This window comes from Formica exsecta, unplaced genomic scaffold (genome assembly GCF_003651465.1).
Source record: "Formica exsecta isolate Colony F162 unplaced genomic scaffold, ASM365146v1 scaffold113, whole genome shotgun sequence".
Classification (NCBI taxonomy): domain Eukaryota; kingdom Metazoa; phylum Arthropoda; class Insecta; order Hymenoptera; family Formicidae; genus Formica; species Formica exsecta.
In genome coordinates this window covers 185,799-204,889 of record NW_021848470.1, presented here as the reverse complement: position 1 = coordinate 204,889, position 19,091 = coordinate 185,799, and the positions used below count along the sequence as shown (strand labels likewise).

The 19,091-nt window shown below is 33.7% G+C and overlaps 1 protein-coding gene across 5 annotated transcripts in view; it reads right to left on the bottom strand.

Annotated features, from left to right (window-relative positions):
• LOC115236899 (protein phosphatase Slingshot) overlaps nucleotides 1-19,091 on the bottom strand; it is a 167,458-nt gene that overhangs the window by 20,941 nt on the left and 127,426 nt on the right. For all 5 annotated transcript variants that reach the window (XM_029809638.1, XM_029809658.1, XM_029809631.1 and 2 more), the window contains one exon: nucleotides 14,254-14,319. In XM_029809638.1, the coding sequence (XP_029665498.1) occupies nucleotides 14,254-14,319 (66 nt within the window). The remainder of the gene's footprint in view (nucleotides 1-14,253; nucleotides 14,320-19,091) is intronic.

The window sequence follows — 19,091 nt, the reverse complement described above, 5'->3', positions numbered from 1 at the left end:
CTAGCTCGAATAAAGATGTATGTACCATATGTCAAAACATTGATAAAAGCATGAAAATTTCGTAGATTGTTTTACTATTTCTTCTGAATATTTGTGCAAAACCTGAGCACAATTTTCTTAACGGTTTGGAAATTATTTAAGTTTAAAGTTAGTATTGATTCTTATGGAAAATCGCGTATTGTAGCACTTATTGACAAATTTGACAAGAAAAAAACATTGCCAACGAAATAAAAATTTTCACATATATTAAAAAAAACTCTAATAAATATTTGAGCAAAATTTGATTTAGATCCACTTACTTGTTTAAAGTTATTTACTAAAAATTGTAAAAAAAATATTCTCTCTCTCTCTCTGCAAATTACTCTTTTTTTTGTTTCTTGCAGTTGATCTCAGGGGGTATTCACGATCAAAAGTTTTTGTCATAAATTAAGAAAAATATTAATTACAACTATTTTCTGTTACGAAGATGTTAAAAACCATATTATTTTGTGATACTTTAATTCTTTTTATAATCCGGATTTATTTATTTGATTTTTCAAACAGTATAAACGTAAGAAATATGTCTTTTTTTTAACTTCAATAGTTTTTTTGCTACTATTATACAACCATAACATTCTTAAGATCGATTTAAGAATGCAAAATAATTCTGGGCATCTTGTGTTAAAAAAAAAATATTAGATAACTGTCGATATCATCCTGACGACGACCATAAAAATCAATCAGTCCGCAAAAATATTTTCGAGAATGTAAAGCGTCATAAAGCGTTTCGAGAACGGCATTATCTGCATCCGGAACGAAGAAAGTGCATCGAGGTGTCGTAAAGAGAAGACGCTTATTCGCTCGACGTCTGTTATGGGATTATTATTCCTATTTTGCGGTTAAGATTGCCCGAAGATGGATCTTTACGGTCGTCGCGCAAAAGTGGAACAATCGTTGCGGAAATCTTTGTATGTAGTCGCCCCCCTGCTTCCTTTCCCGAGATCTCTACAGGGCTATCGCGAAAGTTACCGATGAGGGCAAATCCATTTCGGCATTGTCGGCTTGCGCTATTTCCGACGAAGAACGGGCGTAGAAATCTCACGTGGAGGTGAGATCGCGATTATCCCGAACAAATAAGGCGTTATATCTTCGGGAATATATCGAGCACAACCGACCTACGAGCCGGATAGCGCTCGAAATTGGAAAGCGAATCGGTGGCGATCAGCGATCAAGATCATCAATACGGGTTAACGTGGCTGCGATTCTAGATAAGTGATGTTGAAAAATTGTAGTTCTTGGTTACCGATGTATTTTTTTTATCCGCGTGTGCGCGCGATAATCTCTCTCGCGATATATTATCACTATTAGAATACATAATTCATTAATTTCTACAATCCATCGAAAGATGCCGATAAAACGTTTTTGAGAAAAGTATCTGCGATGAATCTTGTCATTACATATTCTTCGAGAATATGGTATGTTCAACTGAAACATATACTGGGACTTCTATGGAATCACAACCTTATCTAATATTAATAGGAGAGAGCAAATCGTACGAATTCATCACGTTTTCAGATCCAGCATACATGACTCAAATCAATATAAAATGAAATTTGCTTGTTGATTCGGGAAGAATAATATCTTACAATCCAGTAAAAAAAATGACTGAAAGGTGAATGACTAAAAATGATGCATATATTATTCGAAAATGGCATACAAAATTGTTAATTGGAAAAGATTTTTCGCATCGTACTTCGATTGTCGAAGAACATTTTGAACAATTCCGAACAGATGCGATCCTGAAAATACACTTTGATAATAAGTCCAAACTGAATGCACACGTGTTCCTGACATTTTCTCATATATCTATCAATTTCTTTCAAACGTAGACATTCAACACGCCTGGATTTAATATTTTAATAACTTTCCAATAATTTGAAAACAATTTTATTTAATTTTTAAATTTTATATTAAATTAATAACTTAAATTTTAATAACTTTTTGCGATAGGAATTAAATAATAATCGAAAGAAAACCGAAACTGTTCTTAATATTCACGCACCAGTACACATTTCGCCCTGATATAATTATGTCCTTAATCGTGATAACTGCATTTAAATGATATATATCTTTAAAGATATCGATAGTAAATTCTACTTACGATTTCTCTTTTTGGAAATATTAATTATGTGGTAGTTACAAGTTCTTCATGGCTTTTCTCTTTATCGTACAAAATAAGCGTTTAAAGTGCATCATGATTATAAAAAAAAATATCGTGTTTGTTCATTGCGTGCGAGGGGAGGCACAAATATTAATTTTCCAGATATTAATTTAATTCTGACTGTATATCACCGATAAATTTATCGATGGTATGATCTACCATTCCCCTCGATCTTCCCATCGCGAGACAGCGCGCAAAAATACGCGAGCTCGTCGCGTCTCCCCAACAACCTGTTCCCCAGGTAGCGGCGACAACAGTGAAAGGAATGGAAACGATTACGCTGCACGCTCGTGCACGGGAGCGAGAACGGCCGGCGGTGACATCAACGGGTGCCACCTCGGTTAAGGCGTTAACCAGCCGGGGCCTGCCGGTCGCCGATAGGGATCTCTCTCTCTCTCTCTCTTCACCGACACCCGGCATGCAGTCTCCTACAGCCGGATCCTATGCACCGGACCGTGAAAAACAATTAAATGGAGCAGCGGCCGAATCGCGCGTTGCACTTTTGGTTTCCATTATACGCAACTGTGGATGAGAAATCCGCTGTAATTTATCTCGCTTGTAAAGCAAAAACAGCGAATAAATAAATAGTATGGAGACCCATTAACATATTAAAACCCTAAGTAATCTTACAAGATTTCTTCAATTATCGAAAAATTATCGAAAAATTATCGAAAAATTATATATTAATTCCCACCGATGTAGAATATGATATTTTAATAGGGAGATTTCGAAAAGAGGCTAGAAAGAGAGAAGGGGCATATAATATAAACAACGCTCGCGGCTAAGCTTTCCCGAGCTAGATCGACTTCTAGTACTAGAGGTAACTCGACGTAGGATGTACGGTGACATATTTTCTACCTTTGGACGAGCACGGAGGCTATAATGGGATAATGGTCAGCTTTCCAACCGGAACCAATCCTACTCTCTAACGATCCTTTGTCGTCGTTTGTTACACAAGATTCGATAAATGAATCGGCAGAGAAAGAAAAGAAAGAGGTGTGTAACTGGCTTAAGCATGTACATATGTGTCATATGTCAAAACATTGACAAAAGCATGAAAATTTCGTAGACTGTTCTATCATTTCTTCTAAATATCTATGTAAAACCTGAGCATAATTCTTAACGGTTTGAAAATTATTTAAGTTTAAAATTAGTATTGATTCTTATGAAAAATCGCGTATTGTAGCATTTATTGGCAAATTTGACAAAAAAAAAACATTGCCACCGAAATAAAATTTTTTACATATATTGGATGATTGCATAAGTTCGTGCCCGATTTTCATAGATGGCATTAAGTTACTGCATGGCGGAGTTCTATTGTTTTCGTGTGGTAATTGTTGCTTACACCGAATAGATGACGTTGTCTTATGTCAATTTAGCGTCAGACATTGTTCAAATAAGTCCATTTGTGCATAAGAGAAATCATTAAAAATGGAGAACGAAAAGGTGAATTTGCGGCATGTAATGTTATATGAATTTCGGAAAGTCTTAACGGTTTGAAAATTATTTAAGTTTAAAATTAGTATTGATTCTTATGAAAAATCGCGTATTGTAGCATTTATTGGCAAATTTGACAAAGAAAAAACATTGCCACCGAAATAAAATTTTTTACATATATTAATAAAACTCTAATAAATATTTGTACAGTATAAACGTAAATTTTTTTTTTATTAAATTTTAACAGTTTTTGCTATTATTGTACAGTCAAAACCTCCTAAAGTTAAGAAATCTGTAAATTATTCTCGTGAAAATATATACGGCCGTAACGAGTAATAACTGAAGTAAGTAACAGCTAAAGATTTAAAAAATGATATGGAAGTTAAATAAAGAGCAATAACATTTCAATTAAAATTGATAAAATTTTGCAATTCCCTCTCTTGCAACTTGTGTTCTATAAAATTATCAGAACTGTCAAAATATATATTTGCAAAGCTTGTAAAATTTCTGATTGCAAGGATTGTTTCGCATAATGTTTTACAAGTAATTTAATTTTATGTAAATTAATTTATATAAATTAAGTTATGTAAATTAATTAATTAACTTTTTAAACTAATCTCCGTATAAAAAAAAAAGCTGAATATCTCAATAAATATTTCTTTTTCACATACATGTTTAAATTATACTTTAATATCTCATTTTACGTATAAATGCTAATAACAGACAAGTTAAAAAACAAAAAATAACTAGAAAAGGGTCAGGAAGATATAGACAATAAGCGTTACACCCGAATCGATCGTGGTTTCGTGCCGTCGATATCAACCATGCGCCATGTTATCACGATTACGCAATGAAGGAGACGCTACACCAAGAGAGTGTTATCATCTACTTCTATCGTTCTCTTCTATCAGTTCGAAAAGTTATCTCCCCAGCACGCCCCAGCGAAGGAAACTCGATATGACAGGGAAAACAAGGGAACAGCACAATAGATGCGAGTCGAAACTTAGATAGATAGGGAAAGTTCGAAATAGTTGCCTGAAAAGCTATCGTGCCGACGATTGACGTGAGGAAGATGATACTGAAGATATATACAGAGTGATTCGCAATTAATATATGGAAGGATAGATTCCTCGATTTAAAAATGTTTTGGCTGTACAATAGTAGCAAAAAACTGTCAAAATTAAAAAAAATATTTCTTATGTTTATATTCTTTGAAAAATCAAATTAATAAATCCGGATTATAAAAAGAATTAAAGTATCACAAAATAATATGATTTTTAACGTCTTCGTAAAAGAAAATATTTTCCTTAATTTATGACAAAATCTTTGGATCGTGAATATCCCCTGAAATCAACTGCAAGAAACAAAAAAACCCGAGTAATTTGTAGAAAGGGGGAGGGGGAGAGAATATTTCTTTACAATTTTTAGTAAATAACTTTTTAACAAATAAGTGGATCTAAATCAAGTTTTGTACAAATATTTATTAGTTTATTTAATATATGTGAGAATTTTTATTTCGTTGGCAATGTTTTTTCCTTGTCAAATTTGTCAACAAGTGCTACAATATGCGATTTTCCATGAGAATCAATAACTAACTTTAAACTTAAATAATTTCCAAACCGTTAAGAGAATTGTGCTCTAGTTTTGCACAGATATTCAGAAGAAATAGTAAAACAGTCTACGAAATTTTCATGCTTTTGTCAATGTTTTGACACATACATCCTTAAATTTGAGTCGGCAGTCGTTATGGCAAACAATCGAGACATCGATCAATAGCCAAATGTTATCTCTTTTTAGTGTTTTGTTTCAAAGTATCGTATAAAGTTCAGCACTATTCTGCTTTTGTCATACATGGGTAGAAAACCAGATATCAAGATGCGATAATGAAACCAAGGGAATATAAGGCAGATGAGGTAATGTAGGAAACTCGAGTTCGCTTCAGTTATCTGGGAAACACGACCGTCAATGCGGCGCAGATGAGAGAATGGAGTTATCGTTCGGCGTCCGTCTGCGTACAACAGACACACGAATTCTATCAAGCACCATATATCACGGCCTTGTAAGCGAATGCGCAAGCGTGCGTGCAAACGTGCATACATGCGGTCTGCACTGAACTATAACGCGAAGTGAGCAGCAACGATTGCGATAACGAAATTTATGCGGATTAATCCTGTGCGTTATTTTAAATAGAACGGAACAAGCGTGTAAAGTAAAAGTGAAAAAATCTCTCTCTCTCTCTCTCTTTAATTTTAATTTATTGAATTTACTAATCCATTTTATTAAATTTATTTTATATCAAAATCCGAGATATTGCAAGACGAATTAGTACTATTCAATATAGTCTATCATGACTTTTTAATAAAAACTAAGACATGCTATATACTAATTTGATTTGCAAAACGATATGGAATATATTACAAATGTTTTGATGTTTTTCTTCAAGAGAGAAATATATATATATGTTTCACTTTTTTGTTTCTTGCCGCTAATTTTTTTTGTGTACCACAGCCAAACTTTATAACGAGTATGATTGGCCTTAACATGGATAGGCGCCACAGAAAAACATTCTTTCTAAACTTCACAAACAGTTCAGATATAAATTCTGTCTCTGTCACTTAGATTGATTACATGCGAAACATATGCGATATCACAGTATTTGCTAATCATTTATGTACCTCAGTTAATTTTGCGCACCCAGAAAATTTTTGCTGTAGTTGCAATACCACTTTTTTGAGTGTATTATACTTGAAAGCATACCTGGTACTTTGTGCTTGAACAAAATAGTATCACTTTTCTAGGCTCAAGAAACGTAATAGATATCGCTGTGACTATTCCGACAACGATAAATCGCGTTAGTATCGGACGACGTGAAAGCGACTTTACGTTGAAATTGGCGCGGTGGTTTCTCTGACAAAAAGTGAAAACGCGCGAATCGGATTCGACAACCTCCGAACGAAATATAAAGCAAGGAGCAACAAAGTTGAAACGGCCATCGACCGGTTAATCTCACCGGTAATTGACGGCATCTCTCGCGCCGGTGTCTCTTAGATCGGCGATCATGAGGAAACGTTTCAACATTTGCGAGATGTGATAGCGGGACCATTCATGCGTATCGACGTCGCACGACGATAAGAGCTACAACTTGTTTTCGACATTGTTTCGATGAGAACTTACAACTTAAACATTTAGCACTTTAATCCTGTTTATTTATATGAATCCGGTTAAAAACTTTTATTTAGCAATAATTAACATAATATTTTAATGTTATAAATATCTGAATTAAGATAAAGATTAAATTAAGATTAAAGATTACTAAAGATTAGAGGCACTTATTAAATACTCTAATCCTTCTTTCATGTAATATACGAAAAGCTTAATATATATGTATATTAAAAAAATATATTAATATGCGCACATTTATTAGTAAGAATATATCAATGAATAGTGCTAGTTTGTTTTGCAATGTGAGTTTCTTAATTACATTTTTAATTTTAATTTTTAGCGATGTTCTTCTAACTAATATAATTTCTATATTCATTAGATATTATTGAAAAAAAATTATCGTAACGTAAAAGTATATATCAAATAAACAAATCCGATTCCTGTAGAAACATCTCGAGATACGTTCGCGAGATTATCGTGGCGATCGACGCGATCTCATCGATGATGAAAACGCCGTACGAGTGCCGGCAGCCTCATCATAGAGCGAGGTGTCATTTCGAGTTCTCGTGTTCGTCATCCGGCCGGAAACCGGTTCCGACCGGCTGTCCACTCGCAGTTCATTAATTCCCGATGATACGAGAAGGCTTCCTGCCTTGCCGGAGCTATAAAAGATCGCGCCTTCGTTCAAGCCTTTTACAGCATTTAAATTTCACCTCGTTGACTAATGAATTGCCGCGAATTAAGGATGGTTTGGCTGTACAATAGTAGCAAAAAACTGTCAAAATTAAAAAAAAACGAACATATTTCTTACGTTTATACTGTTTGAAAAATCAAATAAATCCGGATTATAAAAAGAATTAAAGTATCACCAAATAATGGTTTTTAACGTCTTCGTAAATGAAAATAATTGTAATTACTATTTTTCCTAATTTATGACAAAAACTTTTGATCATGAATACCTCCTGAAATCAACTGCAAGAAATAAAAAAAAACGAGTAATTTGCAGAAAGAGAGAGAAAGATAATATTTTTCTACAATTTTTAGTAAATATTTTTTAAACGAGCAAGTGGATCTAAATCAAGTTTTGCACAAATATTTATTAGAGTTTTCTTAATATATATGAAATTTTTTTTTTGTCAATGTTTTTTCCTTGTCAAATTTATGAATAAGTGCTACAATACACGATTTTCCATAAGAATCAATACTAACTTTAAATTTAAATAATTTTCAAATTTAAGAAAATTGTGCAGGTTTTGCACAGATACTCGGAAGAAATAGTAAAATAGTCTACGAAATTTTCATGTTTTTGTCAATGTTTTATCATATGACATATTCTTAAAGAAAAGGCACATTCCCGAATTTACTCTCATCCACAGATTGGCGCTAATTGAAGTCGAACGTTGGAAGAATCTTTGCGCGGAAAATAGTTGTGCAATCGAGGGAAGACGGAGAGTACTTATATACTAATACTATATTGCTGGGCATTTACCACACCGTCGCTTCGATCTGGAAACCAGTTGGTCTGGCACGTTTTGTACCGATCAAAACAAAAACTAGATCACGGATCGTCGTCCGTTGAATCACATATGTAGAACAGGATAATAACTTTTATCTAATAAAAATATAAGATAGATATCTTATTATGTAATTATAAGATGTATATATGTACATAGCTTTAAATATATAATTTTTTGAAAAATACTTTTTTTAGTTTTAAAATTTCCTTTAATATTTCCAGCATACTGAAAAATTTATTATCATAATTGCATTTTATATATATAAAAAAAAGAAGATAAATGTAATCTCTATACAATATAAAATTTACTTATTAACATTAAACATATGTCCACAGAGATGACTTTTCTTAATCTTTCTCTCTTCATTGAGCTTTGTAAAATTAACTAAACTTGTGAAATCTTTCGTATTTACGATAAAAAAATGCATTAATTAGTTTTGCAGTCCGTTAATTACTGCAGATATAAAAAAGTTTCTATCAAATGTATGCATCCTGGTTAATAACCAGTATCAGATACCAGTTGGTACACTTGACAGAACGTTCGTAATCTGTCAGAGCGACCGGCAGTTCAGAAATTCTGTATCAAGGTATCGCGTAGACAGCGACAGCAAGAGTTCGGATTGATAAAACCTCAACCGAGAATTCGCGTTCGCATTGTTCCGCCACAAGGAAGTATCTCGTTGAGATTGACAGATATAATAGAATAGAATGACAGGGTGTCTACTCAAATTTTGTAAAAAGATCCTCTGAAAATTCCCTGATTTTTCAGGTATGTTCGTTCAAACTTACAGGTAAAAAGAATATTTTCAAGATTTTTTTATGCAATTCCCAAAAATAAAATTTTTTTATTGTACGCGTTTTCTAATGATTTTCACTCATATGAAGGAAAAACGCAAATCCATTAAGTTTCAAATGCTAAATTTACAAATGTACTGAAAAAAACTAAATAGCTTTTGTTAAAACAAAAAAATGTTTAACTTGTATAACATTTTTATTTTTTATCACTAAAAATAACAAAACTGAAAGTAAAGAATATGTGTATATTCAATATTTTATTAAGATATTAAATATATAAATAAAAATAAATATATATATATATATAATTATAAATATATTTTAAACACATACATAATTCACAACTTGGCTTATCGGTGGATTGTAGATTGCTTACAATATAAAAGCAAGATTATTAAAGAGAGATTTTTTTTTTTAAATTCCTTAAGTCCCAATAAAATTCCATGAGAATTCTCTGATTTCTCCAGGTTTTCCCAAAAAATTCCCTGAGAATTCCAAGTTTTCCATGTTTTTCCAGGGACTAGATACCCTGAATAAAAAATAATTTAAGACGAACGTCAGCATTCCTATGCACATCGTCTAGCAAAGAAAATATCGAGACTGTTGAACCAAGCCCATTTATATTTCACACTTGACAAGAGACGAGTTTTAGAATCGGGGAGGAGGTACCATCTGTAACGAAAAAGCTTTGAAGTCGAAGCGAAGTAAATACGTTCGTTCGCAATTACATATTGTTTGGGTGATAAGTAATTGTAATGGATATGAAAAAAAACAGATATATTTAATGTAAGACTTCCTAATACTCGTACAGCGTGACTCGACAGAGCGTATACACTCATTAAGCAAACAAAAAAAAAAAAGGATTGGTGCACTATCTAAGTACTTTTAGCGCCCGTTCCAGCGCCATCTATCATGCATTTGAGATCTACACATATGTCTCAACACATATATGTGGATTGCGTCTGCGAAGAGACAGACCACCCACACGAGCGAACGGAAGCCAAGAGATCGCGGTACAGCCTTTATATATATCACCCCATACTTGAAAAAAAAAATTATAGGACAACAAGAGATCTACTTACACCAGTAGACAACCTTTGTATTATACTAATGATGAGACGTAATTGGAACCGCAAATTTTGAAGCTAGACTCTTATAATTAATGCATCTCATTACATTATCTATCACATTTGTTATTTATATATATTTAGTAATTAGAAGTAATTAGTACGGATAAAATAATATTAATGTCACATGGTACATTCATAACATACATGTTACTTATATTTCTAAATTTTAAATGCATATTATCTGCTAATGAAATTTTCATATTGTAAGAATATTTCTCTCTCTCTCTCTCTCTCCTCCCCTTTCTCTTTTTATTAATACTTCAATATTTACGTTGAACATTATTACAAATGCAATATATAGTGCATTAATAATGTATTTGTAAATATTTAAAAAAATGAGCTCTTATTATAATTCTCTCAATTTTTTTATTATAAAAACTTAAAGTGCTAAGTCCATCAAAAAGAGTCTCATAAGCAGCAGACATTATATAATATAGTCATTTTTAATATAATAAAAATTAACAAAATTATAATTCTTAGAATCTGTATGAGTTCTTATGTAAAAAATCAAGCGCAAAAATATAGTCGCCTGCAAAAAATACGCACGCGGAAGCGACGTGATTCCGACGGGGGTTTGTTTGATATCACGCGCGACCACGTGGTAAAATTCGACAAAGAGTGACCATGCGTCGCGACGCGCCCATAAATGGCGCGGACGATGGTCCATGATCGTAACCAACCCCACCACGGTGTGCAATGGTAGAGACCAACGAGGCTTCTCCAAAAATAGGACGACGACGACGATGACGTCTCGACGTCGTCTACGTCGACGAGAAGGAGACCGACGATAGTCTCGACGTCGCGGCGTTCGCCTCGTGGTGTAAAACGCATTACGACGTATCACGCATTATAATCAATCTTCAAAATGTAATAATTTTACAGTGGACAAGCGTTTTCGTCGCAGTGGTTGATCTGAATCGTAATAATTTCCTCGCGTAAATTTGCATAGTGCAAGACATATTAAAAGAGGTAATGCGTTCACTCTTGTCGATTCCTATCGAATCTATTTTATCGAATCTACGTTATTGTCATTTTTAGTAAAGTTGAATTTTAAATATTAACTCGTAGAGAAAGAGACAGAATTGTCACTTTTAAAAGACTTTTTACTTCCACAAAATGTACGATTTTACTTCTAAGGGAATTCGTTCTGTTAACAGTTTTTATCTGAGAAAAATAAAGATAGAAAAAAAGAGTAAAACTGACACAAAAATTTAATTTTTCTTTATCTTCTCTGTTTTTCTTTATGGTTAATAAAAAATATCTCTGTATTGGCAGTACTGTGTTTCTTTTTTTATACCTTTCGTTTCTAAAATTCGTACCTATTCGTTGCTGTTATTTCTTCCATACCGTTGCGAGAGCATCGTATCTAAAGATTCGAGTGCATACAAAAACATAAATCAATTTGCGAATTAATCTATGAGTACACCTACGAAAATTCACGCTGCGGTCGATATCAAAGGTGTTCGCGCCTACGCACGCCGAGCCGATTACGCTTTTACAAAAATCGACACAGTTAACGCTAATGCATGTGGCGCACGAGATTGGAGGCAAGCCTATTTATAATCCAGGCACACATCGTCCAAGACACACGGCAATGCCAGAAATAACAAATCTGAAGTCGTAGGTCACGCGAATAGGACGAATAAGGAGATGACGCCTACTATAATAGTCATTAGCCGATGTATTCAATTCAGATATGCAATATGTGCTATAGAATAAGCTTAGCGCTAATTATTAAAATTGTTCATAATTTTTTTCATCATTTTTCAATTAATTTTTGATTAAATAAGACAATAGCAATCAAGATATACATATATAAATTTTCTAATATCCAAATCGCTTTGTAAATTTTTAGTGCGATTAAAAATAGCGAAATCTGTTTCTCTCCGAACGTTCCATAATTGGTAACAATTGATAGCGACAGGCTATTTTTTATTATTTTATAAAATCTTCAATTATAAGATTCCTTGTATATAAAATAAAAGGCGATCTTAATGTAAGTGAAAATTGAATAATATTTGCAGTAATCCAATTCGATGAAACAATTTCCGAACAATTTGCTGATTAATCAAAGCGACAATTCAGAAAAGAGATTGAATATAATCGATTCGTGTGGGAAGAGACGGCAGTGTTTATGCCTGCACTGAAAAATACAGCACCGGAAGAGGTTGGGCGGCCAAGAAAGTTCCTGCTGTCCAGTCGGGCAATTGTGATGTCGACCAATTAAGCCACGGCCCACGCCCAATTTTTCTTTTTCGCACTGCTCGCGAGCCCTCTTCCGCATTGATAACATCTTCGTCATCTTCCCACCCCCGAATCATGCGTCGCAGACTTCACTGCCGTTGTATTTGACATATATGTATGTATATATGTATATACATGCATTGTGAAAGCATAGCAAAATAGAAATTTTAGATAGACTATGATTTGACACATGGTATCCAGAACTCGATTCAACATGGTCTCGTTTGTTAAGGATGTATGTGTCATATGTCAAAACATTGACGAAAGCATGAATATTTCGTAAACTATTCTGCTATTTCTTCTGAGTATCTATGCAAAACCTGAGCACAATTCTCTTAATTATTTAAGTTTAAAATTAGTATTGATTCTTATGGAAAATCGCATATTGTTGCATTTATTGACAGATTTGATAAGGTAAAAACATTGCCAACGAAATAAACATTTTCACATATTTTAAGAAAACTCTAATAAATATTTGTGCAAAACTTGATTTAGATCCGCTTACTCGTTTAAAAGTTATTTACTGAAAATTGTAGAAAAATATTATCTCTCTCTCTCTCTCTCTCTTTCAGCAAATTACTCGTTTTTTTTTTGTTTCTTGCAGTTAATTTCAGGGGATATTCACGATCAAAAGTTTTTGTCATAAATTAGGAAAAATATTAATTACAATCATTTTCTTTTACGATGATGTTAAAAACCATATTATTTTTTGATACTTAAATTCTTTTTATAATCCGGATTTATTTATTTAATTTTGCAAATAGTATAAAGGTAAAAAATGTTTTTTTTTTTTACATTTGTCAGTTTTTTGCTACTATTGTATAGCCAAAACATCCTTAAGTCATGTGTTAAAAAAAAAATTCATCAACCGAATCCATCTCAAAGATCAATCACAAGTTGCACGTTATCAAGAACTATTTATTTCCCAATAATATTTTTATCCGATTTTTTTTTTTTTGAGAATATGGATTATGCAAAGTGTCCCGAAAAAATTATTATCTTCTTAATAAAAAATTCTTTAATAAATTTATAACCAATTTTTTCTCTCATTTAATGTTTTCACTTATTTCTCGACGTTTACATCTGTGATAAATATTGATCTAAAGATAATTATATGAAGAATTTCGCTACTCGCGTGTATGTTTAAAATTCTCTCGCGTTCGCCCGACGTATCTTTCGCGAACGACAATCGTCTCGGATCTCATCCGTCATGTAATTACACCGACATTATCTATTAGCCACGGTTGTTAAACCTGCGACAATGATTCTTCTTTTCCAATCGCGTGGCTCGCCTAGCGTAACCAACAAGATATCGAATGCTACAAGATTATACATCGCGTGGTTCGCTGTTCGGTTCCTCATATGGAAATATCAATGTTAATTATACATTTTTGTACATCCAGCAAATAATTGATCAATTGTACTTGAGAGACTACCGGCCCGACAAAAAATATTTACATAAAAGTTTAATAGCTCCTTAAAAGGAGAGAGGAAGAAAGAGATTCAAAATTATTTTATTTAACGAGCAGGAAAAAATGGAATAAAAATTCTGATATCGTGTATACATTGTACTAAAATTAACTTTGTGCCTTACATCAGCGCGCGCGACTCTCTATACAAACGCCAATTTAATATCAAAAGCGTACTCTATAGCACGTATTAAACAGCCGTTACGCAAAACATAAAAAAGTCTCAGTGCCGCTACTTTTTTTCGTTCCATTTTTACGCTGCTGCGAAACCAGTTTCGTTTATCAGAGATGCAGACTTACCACATGGCCTGAACGGACACCGGCTTAAAGATGTGTTGACGGCCGCAAACACTGACCTTGAAACCCCTGCAAAATAAGAAATCCGGAAGTGAAATCACCATGATCTTCAGGAACCACAATGTACTGAATAATGGTTATCCTTATATAAAGTATCATCCTATTTTATCAATGAGACAGACAATAATTCTTTGTTTTATAAGATGTTCTTATTTCATTAATTACCTAATTCGCAATGAGTAAAATAACTTACAATTGAATAAAAAGTAACACAATATAAGAATAAAATAAGATAAATGACAAATAAAGAAATATTTTTTTTACTTCTTTCCTCGAAACTTGGAATTTTAAAGATATACGTCATATAAATCACATATATATGACACTTGATTTGAGTTTTGTAAGAAATCTCATACTAGTTGCTTCCTTGATATTTTCAATTGTCATTGCATCTATAGTTGTTTTTAAATGTCAAATTACACTGTCCAACACTAAATTTGCCTTAAATTCTATCAAGCCATTCTAGATTTTTCTAGCGTCGATTACGAATTTGGCCGTAAAAATGGCGTATCACGTCAAGTTTTTGAGAAAACCTCAGTCAAAGTTGCTAAAATAAGCGTTTTTCAAACTTTTGCGTGAGTTATATCTTTCAATGGGGACGTGCTCCAGAAAGCAACGACAGCTCAAAATGAAACTCAAAATATATACTTTATGATAAAAATACCGGAAGTCCCAGGTAGAAAAGATTTTCCTGAAAAAAAGTGGTAGAAACATAAGAAACATCTATCGCAGTGTCCCCAGTCATACGTCTCCAATTGTTTGTTACTAAAATTTAAAAAAAAATCATTCTGATCATGAAAGTTGGTATGTATACGTTTGCCTGGTCACTTATTACGAATCACATGTTAAAATTTCAAAATTTAAAATGGAGGCTCCAAAATGACGGATCAAATTTTTGGAAAAGCATTCAAATCATGGAAGTGAGTATTTGTAGGTTTTTATGATCGCTATCACTTAAGAACAAAATTAGAGTAGTTTTTGGCACTAGTATTTTAATAACGGATAATTAGAGACGTATGACTGAGGGACACTGCGATAAATGATATTTTTTATGTTTACATATTTTCTCAGGAAAATCTTTTCTGCCTGAGACTTCTGGCATTTTTATCATAAAGTATAAGTCTTGAGCTTTATTTTGAGCTGTCACTGCTTTCTAAAGCACGTCCACGTCAAAGATATAACTCATGTAAAAGTATCAAAAACATCTACTTTAGCAGCTTTGACTGAGGTCTTCTCAAAAATTTGACGCGATATGCTATCTGTACGGCCAGATTCATATTCAGCGCTAAAAAATCTAGCAGAGATGATTTGATAGAACTTAAGGCAAGAAAAAAAAGATTTCATTTTGTCGACCAGTGTTATTAGTGGCACGAAAAGTGACTTTGGCATTATTTACTTTTACTAGAGTTCTTCTAAAAATGCTTATATATATAAATTAACTTTCTTTCAAAGTTGCTTCTATTATAAATTCCCGTTTTCTCAATGTAGTTTTATCAGTTTTAAATAAGGGCAATTTAAAACATTTTTCTTGGTTCAACATTGAACAGATTATCTGATGGGCGGTCAAAGTGGCGATTTCGCCGTTAGGATCGAGCGATCGTCGCTTCAAAACTGCAACGGTAATACAATTCTCTCGCGATTACGACATGGAAAGAGAGAGCGTGGGGGGAGGAACGCATTCAACGCATAACCATTAATTATGTATTATGTAAATGAGATCGCGCCGCGCGAGCATCGCAATTCGTAAATCGATGCTGACAAGATTTCTGAGAAATCATTGTCGATTCCACTATCATCTTTTTTCAGAAAGAAAACGGTACTCGCGTTTGTCATCGTCACATGTTATACGGGATCTCTTTGAAGTATATTATCGTTTATATATATAAATATTATAAAGACAAAATTAGATTTTATTTAATGTCGGGCACAATATTAACACGTCCATAGTTTTTGACTTGCAGACGATCAAAAATTAATTTTCAAAAATTAATTAATCAAAAATTAATTAATTATTTGAAATACTCGTTAAAAAATTTAATTACTAAAAATTGAATTTTTAACCATCCTGGACATATTCAGGATGATCCTGAGGACGTTTTGTGCTGTCTGGGTATAGTTATATATATTATTTTATAATAAAAACTATATATATTATATTTGAATAGATGCACAATATATTGTATCTAAATATACGTGTAAAGTATAATAACACGGTTAATTCAACACACAAATATGATTTGTAAAGATTTGTCATTTTAGCATTTTATTATAAAACTTTCAATCTAATAAATCGGTCACATTTGTTTTCCATAATTCAAACATATATATTTGATTTTTTTGAAGTTGTTTGTGCACTGCGAAAACAGTTAGCCGCGCAGTAAGGCGTGATACCAAAATTTGCGCTTTACGCAACCAAACTGCTCGCGATAAATTGCAGTTATGTAAGCGATCAAATAAAAGAAGAAGAATTATATCAATCATCGCCGCGAGCGTTAAACGCGCAGTCGCGAACAGTTAACGCAAAAATGCCTCGCCGTTTCGGAATTTCAGTACGTTGCACACAACAGCATCGAAGATTCACGCACAGATCTCTTACCCTCTCGAGGAGGTATAAAAGGAACGGAAAAAATACAATCCACCTCCCCCCGAAATTACCCGGCTCGCACCGTTATCATGCGGATCGTAAAGCGAACGCCCTCCTTCCTCTGCTTTCGGATCGTAATTCGCCTCTCTCGTCGATTACAGTTACCCTCTACGAACATTCCAACAGACGAATTTTATGGCCGGTTTTCTGCTTCCTCGAGATTGCATCGCTCGAAAAATTGAACCACATGGTGTAAACGAAAGAAAAAAAAATTTCTCGAGAACTTAGCTGAGATTTCGATACAGCAGCATTATATCGTTCTACAACACTTTCGTAATAACATTATGATTCAACATTTCCCGACTTATAAGTTATTACAGGGTGTCTATTTAAATCTTGTAAAAAATTCCCTAAAAATTCCCTGATCATTCAGGTATTTTTATTCAAAATTCCAGATAAAAAAAATATTTCAAAGATTTTTTAGTGCAATTTCTTAAAATAAGTTTTTTTATTGTACGCGTTTTCTAATGTTTTTCATTCACGAAGGAAAAATACAAAGCCACTTGAGTTTCAAGTGCTAGATTTACAAATGTACTGAAAAAAACTGAATAGCTTTTACTAAGATAAAAATTTTTAATTTGTATAACGTTTTCATTTTTTATTATTAAAAATTAAAATAAAGAAAATGTACTGTATATTCAATATTTTGTTAAGACATTGAATATATATATAAACAGAAATATTTCTGTAGATATATATTTATAATATATTTTAAACACATAATTCACAACTTGGTTTATCGGCGGATTGCCTACTGCTTATAGTATAAGAGTAAAATTATTAAAGAGAGAATTTTTTTTTTAAATTCCTTAGGTCCCGATAAAGTTCCATGAGAATTCCCAGTTTTCCATGTTTTTCCAGGAAGTAGACACCCTGTATTATGTAAAGAAATTTCTTGATATTGGAAAAGCCTACTTAGATTTTACGTAAGATATATGTGTAATAAGACTTTAAAATTAAAATATCAATCCTTAGAAATATCATAGATGAATGTGATTATCCTTATCTGAATTTTATGTTGAAAAATGAAACTGAAAGAAAAACAATTTTATATATTGAGTCATGATTACATTGCGTGACGTTAATAAACTTTGAAAAAAATAGAATGCATCATGACGGTTTAATTTGTTTGATTGATGACGAAAACACTGAGTCAGCTGATCTGATTTTACTATAATGCTGCGTGGATTCCGAGATTAAATTTATAAAAATCTACTTAAATTGTGCGTTACGGAAAATGAATGCAAGCTTTCGCAATCATTCGTTACTTCGTCTAATTTGCTCTCCGACACATGTAATTTACCGAATGCAGTCGGTTGCGCTTTATGCGTATATCAATAAGACACTATCATGAGGCCGGTGAACCGTGGCCGTTACGGCATTGAACATGTTAACTAACAGGTCAACTAAATTTTCTTTATCTATACTTCATTATATGTAGTTATAAGACAGTAGCCTAGAAAGAGACAGCAAGTGGCTGGCTCGAGATTAAGTAAGTCAAGACTGTTGTGCTGCAATCGGCGGCAGTAGCGGTTCAAATCGACCGATCGAGAAAGCGAGCGACGACGGAATCCGCGCGACTCTAATGCGCGGAAAAGAACTCTAGCGAGTTCTCGCGACAGCCGTATCGAGAGGAGGAGAGACGGAGAAAGGAGAGGCGGATGAAGAACCGTAGACGAAGAAGAGAGATGATCGTCCGCGCCTCGAGGGTCATCGACATCGTAGGAACGCGAGCTGACCGACGTTCGCGCTCATTTTCTTTTCCTGTACCCGGAGGATCCTTTTCTTTCTCCTTTTCCCTTCGCCACGCATATCTCGGCCTGTCCGTCTGTCCATCCATCCCTTCATCGTTAATTTCGCGAGAATCGTTCGTCCGAGAGCGGACGCCAGCCGCAGCGAGCGTCGCCCAGTCAATGTGCTTTCGCGTGAGTGGACTTTTCGCGCCCGCGACGATCGGGAAAAGCCACGGACAAAGTGTCGACCCGATCTCTCCTCTAATCGCGCGAAAAACTGCAAGCTTCGAGACCGTCCAGACGCGATAGAGATCGTTTTGTTGGTATTAATGTCGCCGTTGATACGAAAATTCTACGGTCGTTAACCCTTTCACTGCGACATTCCGATATATCGGCGTCTCGAC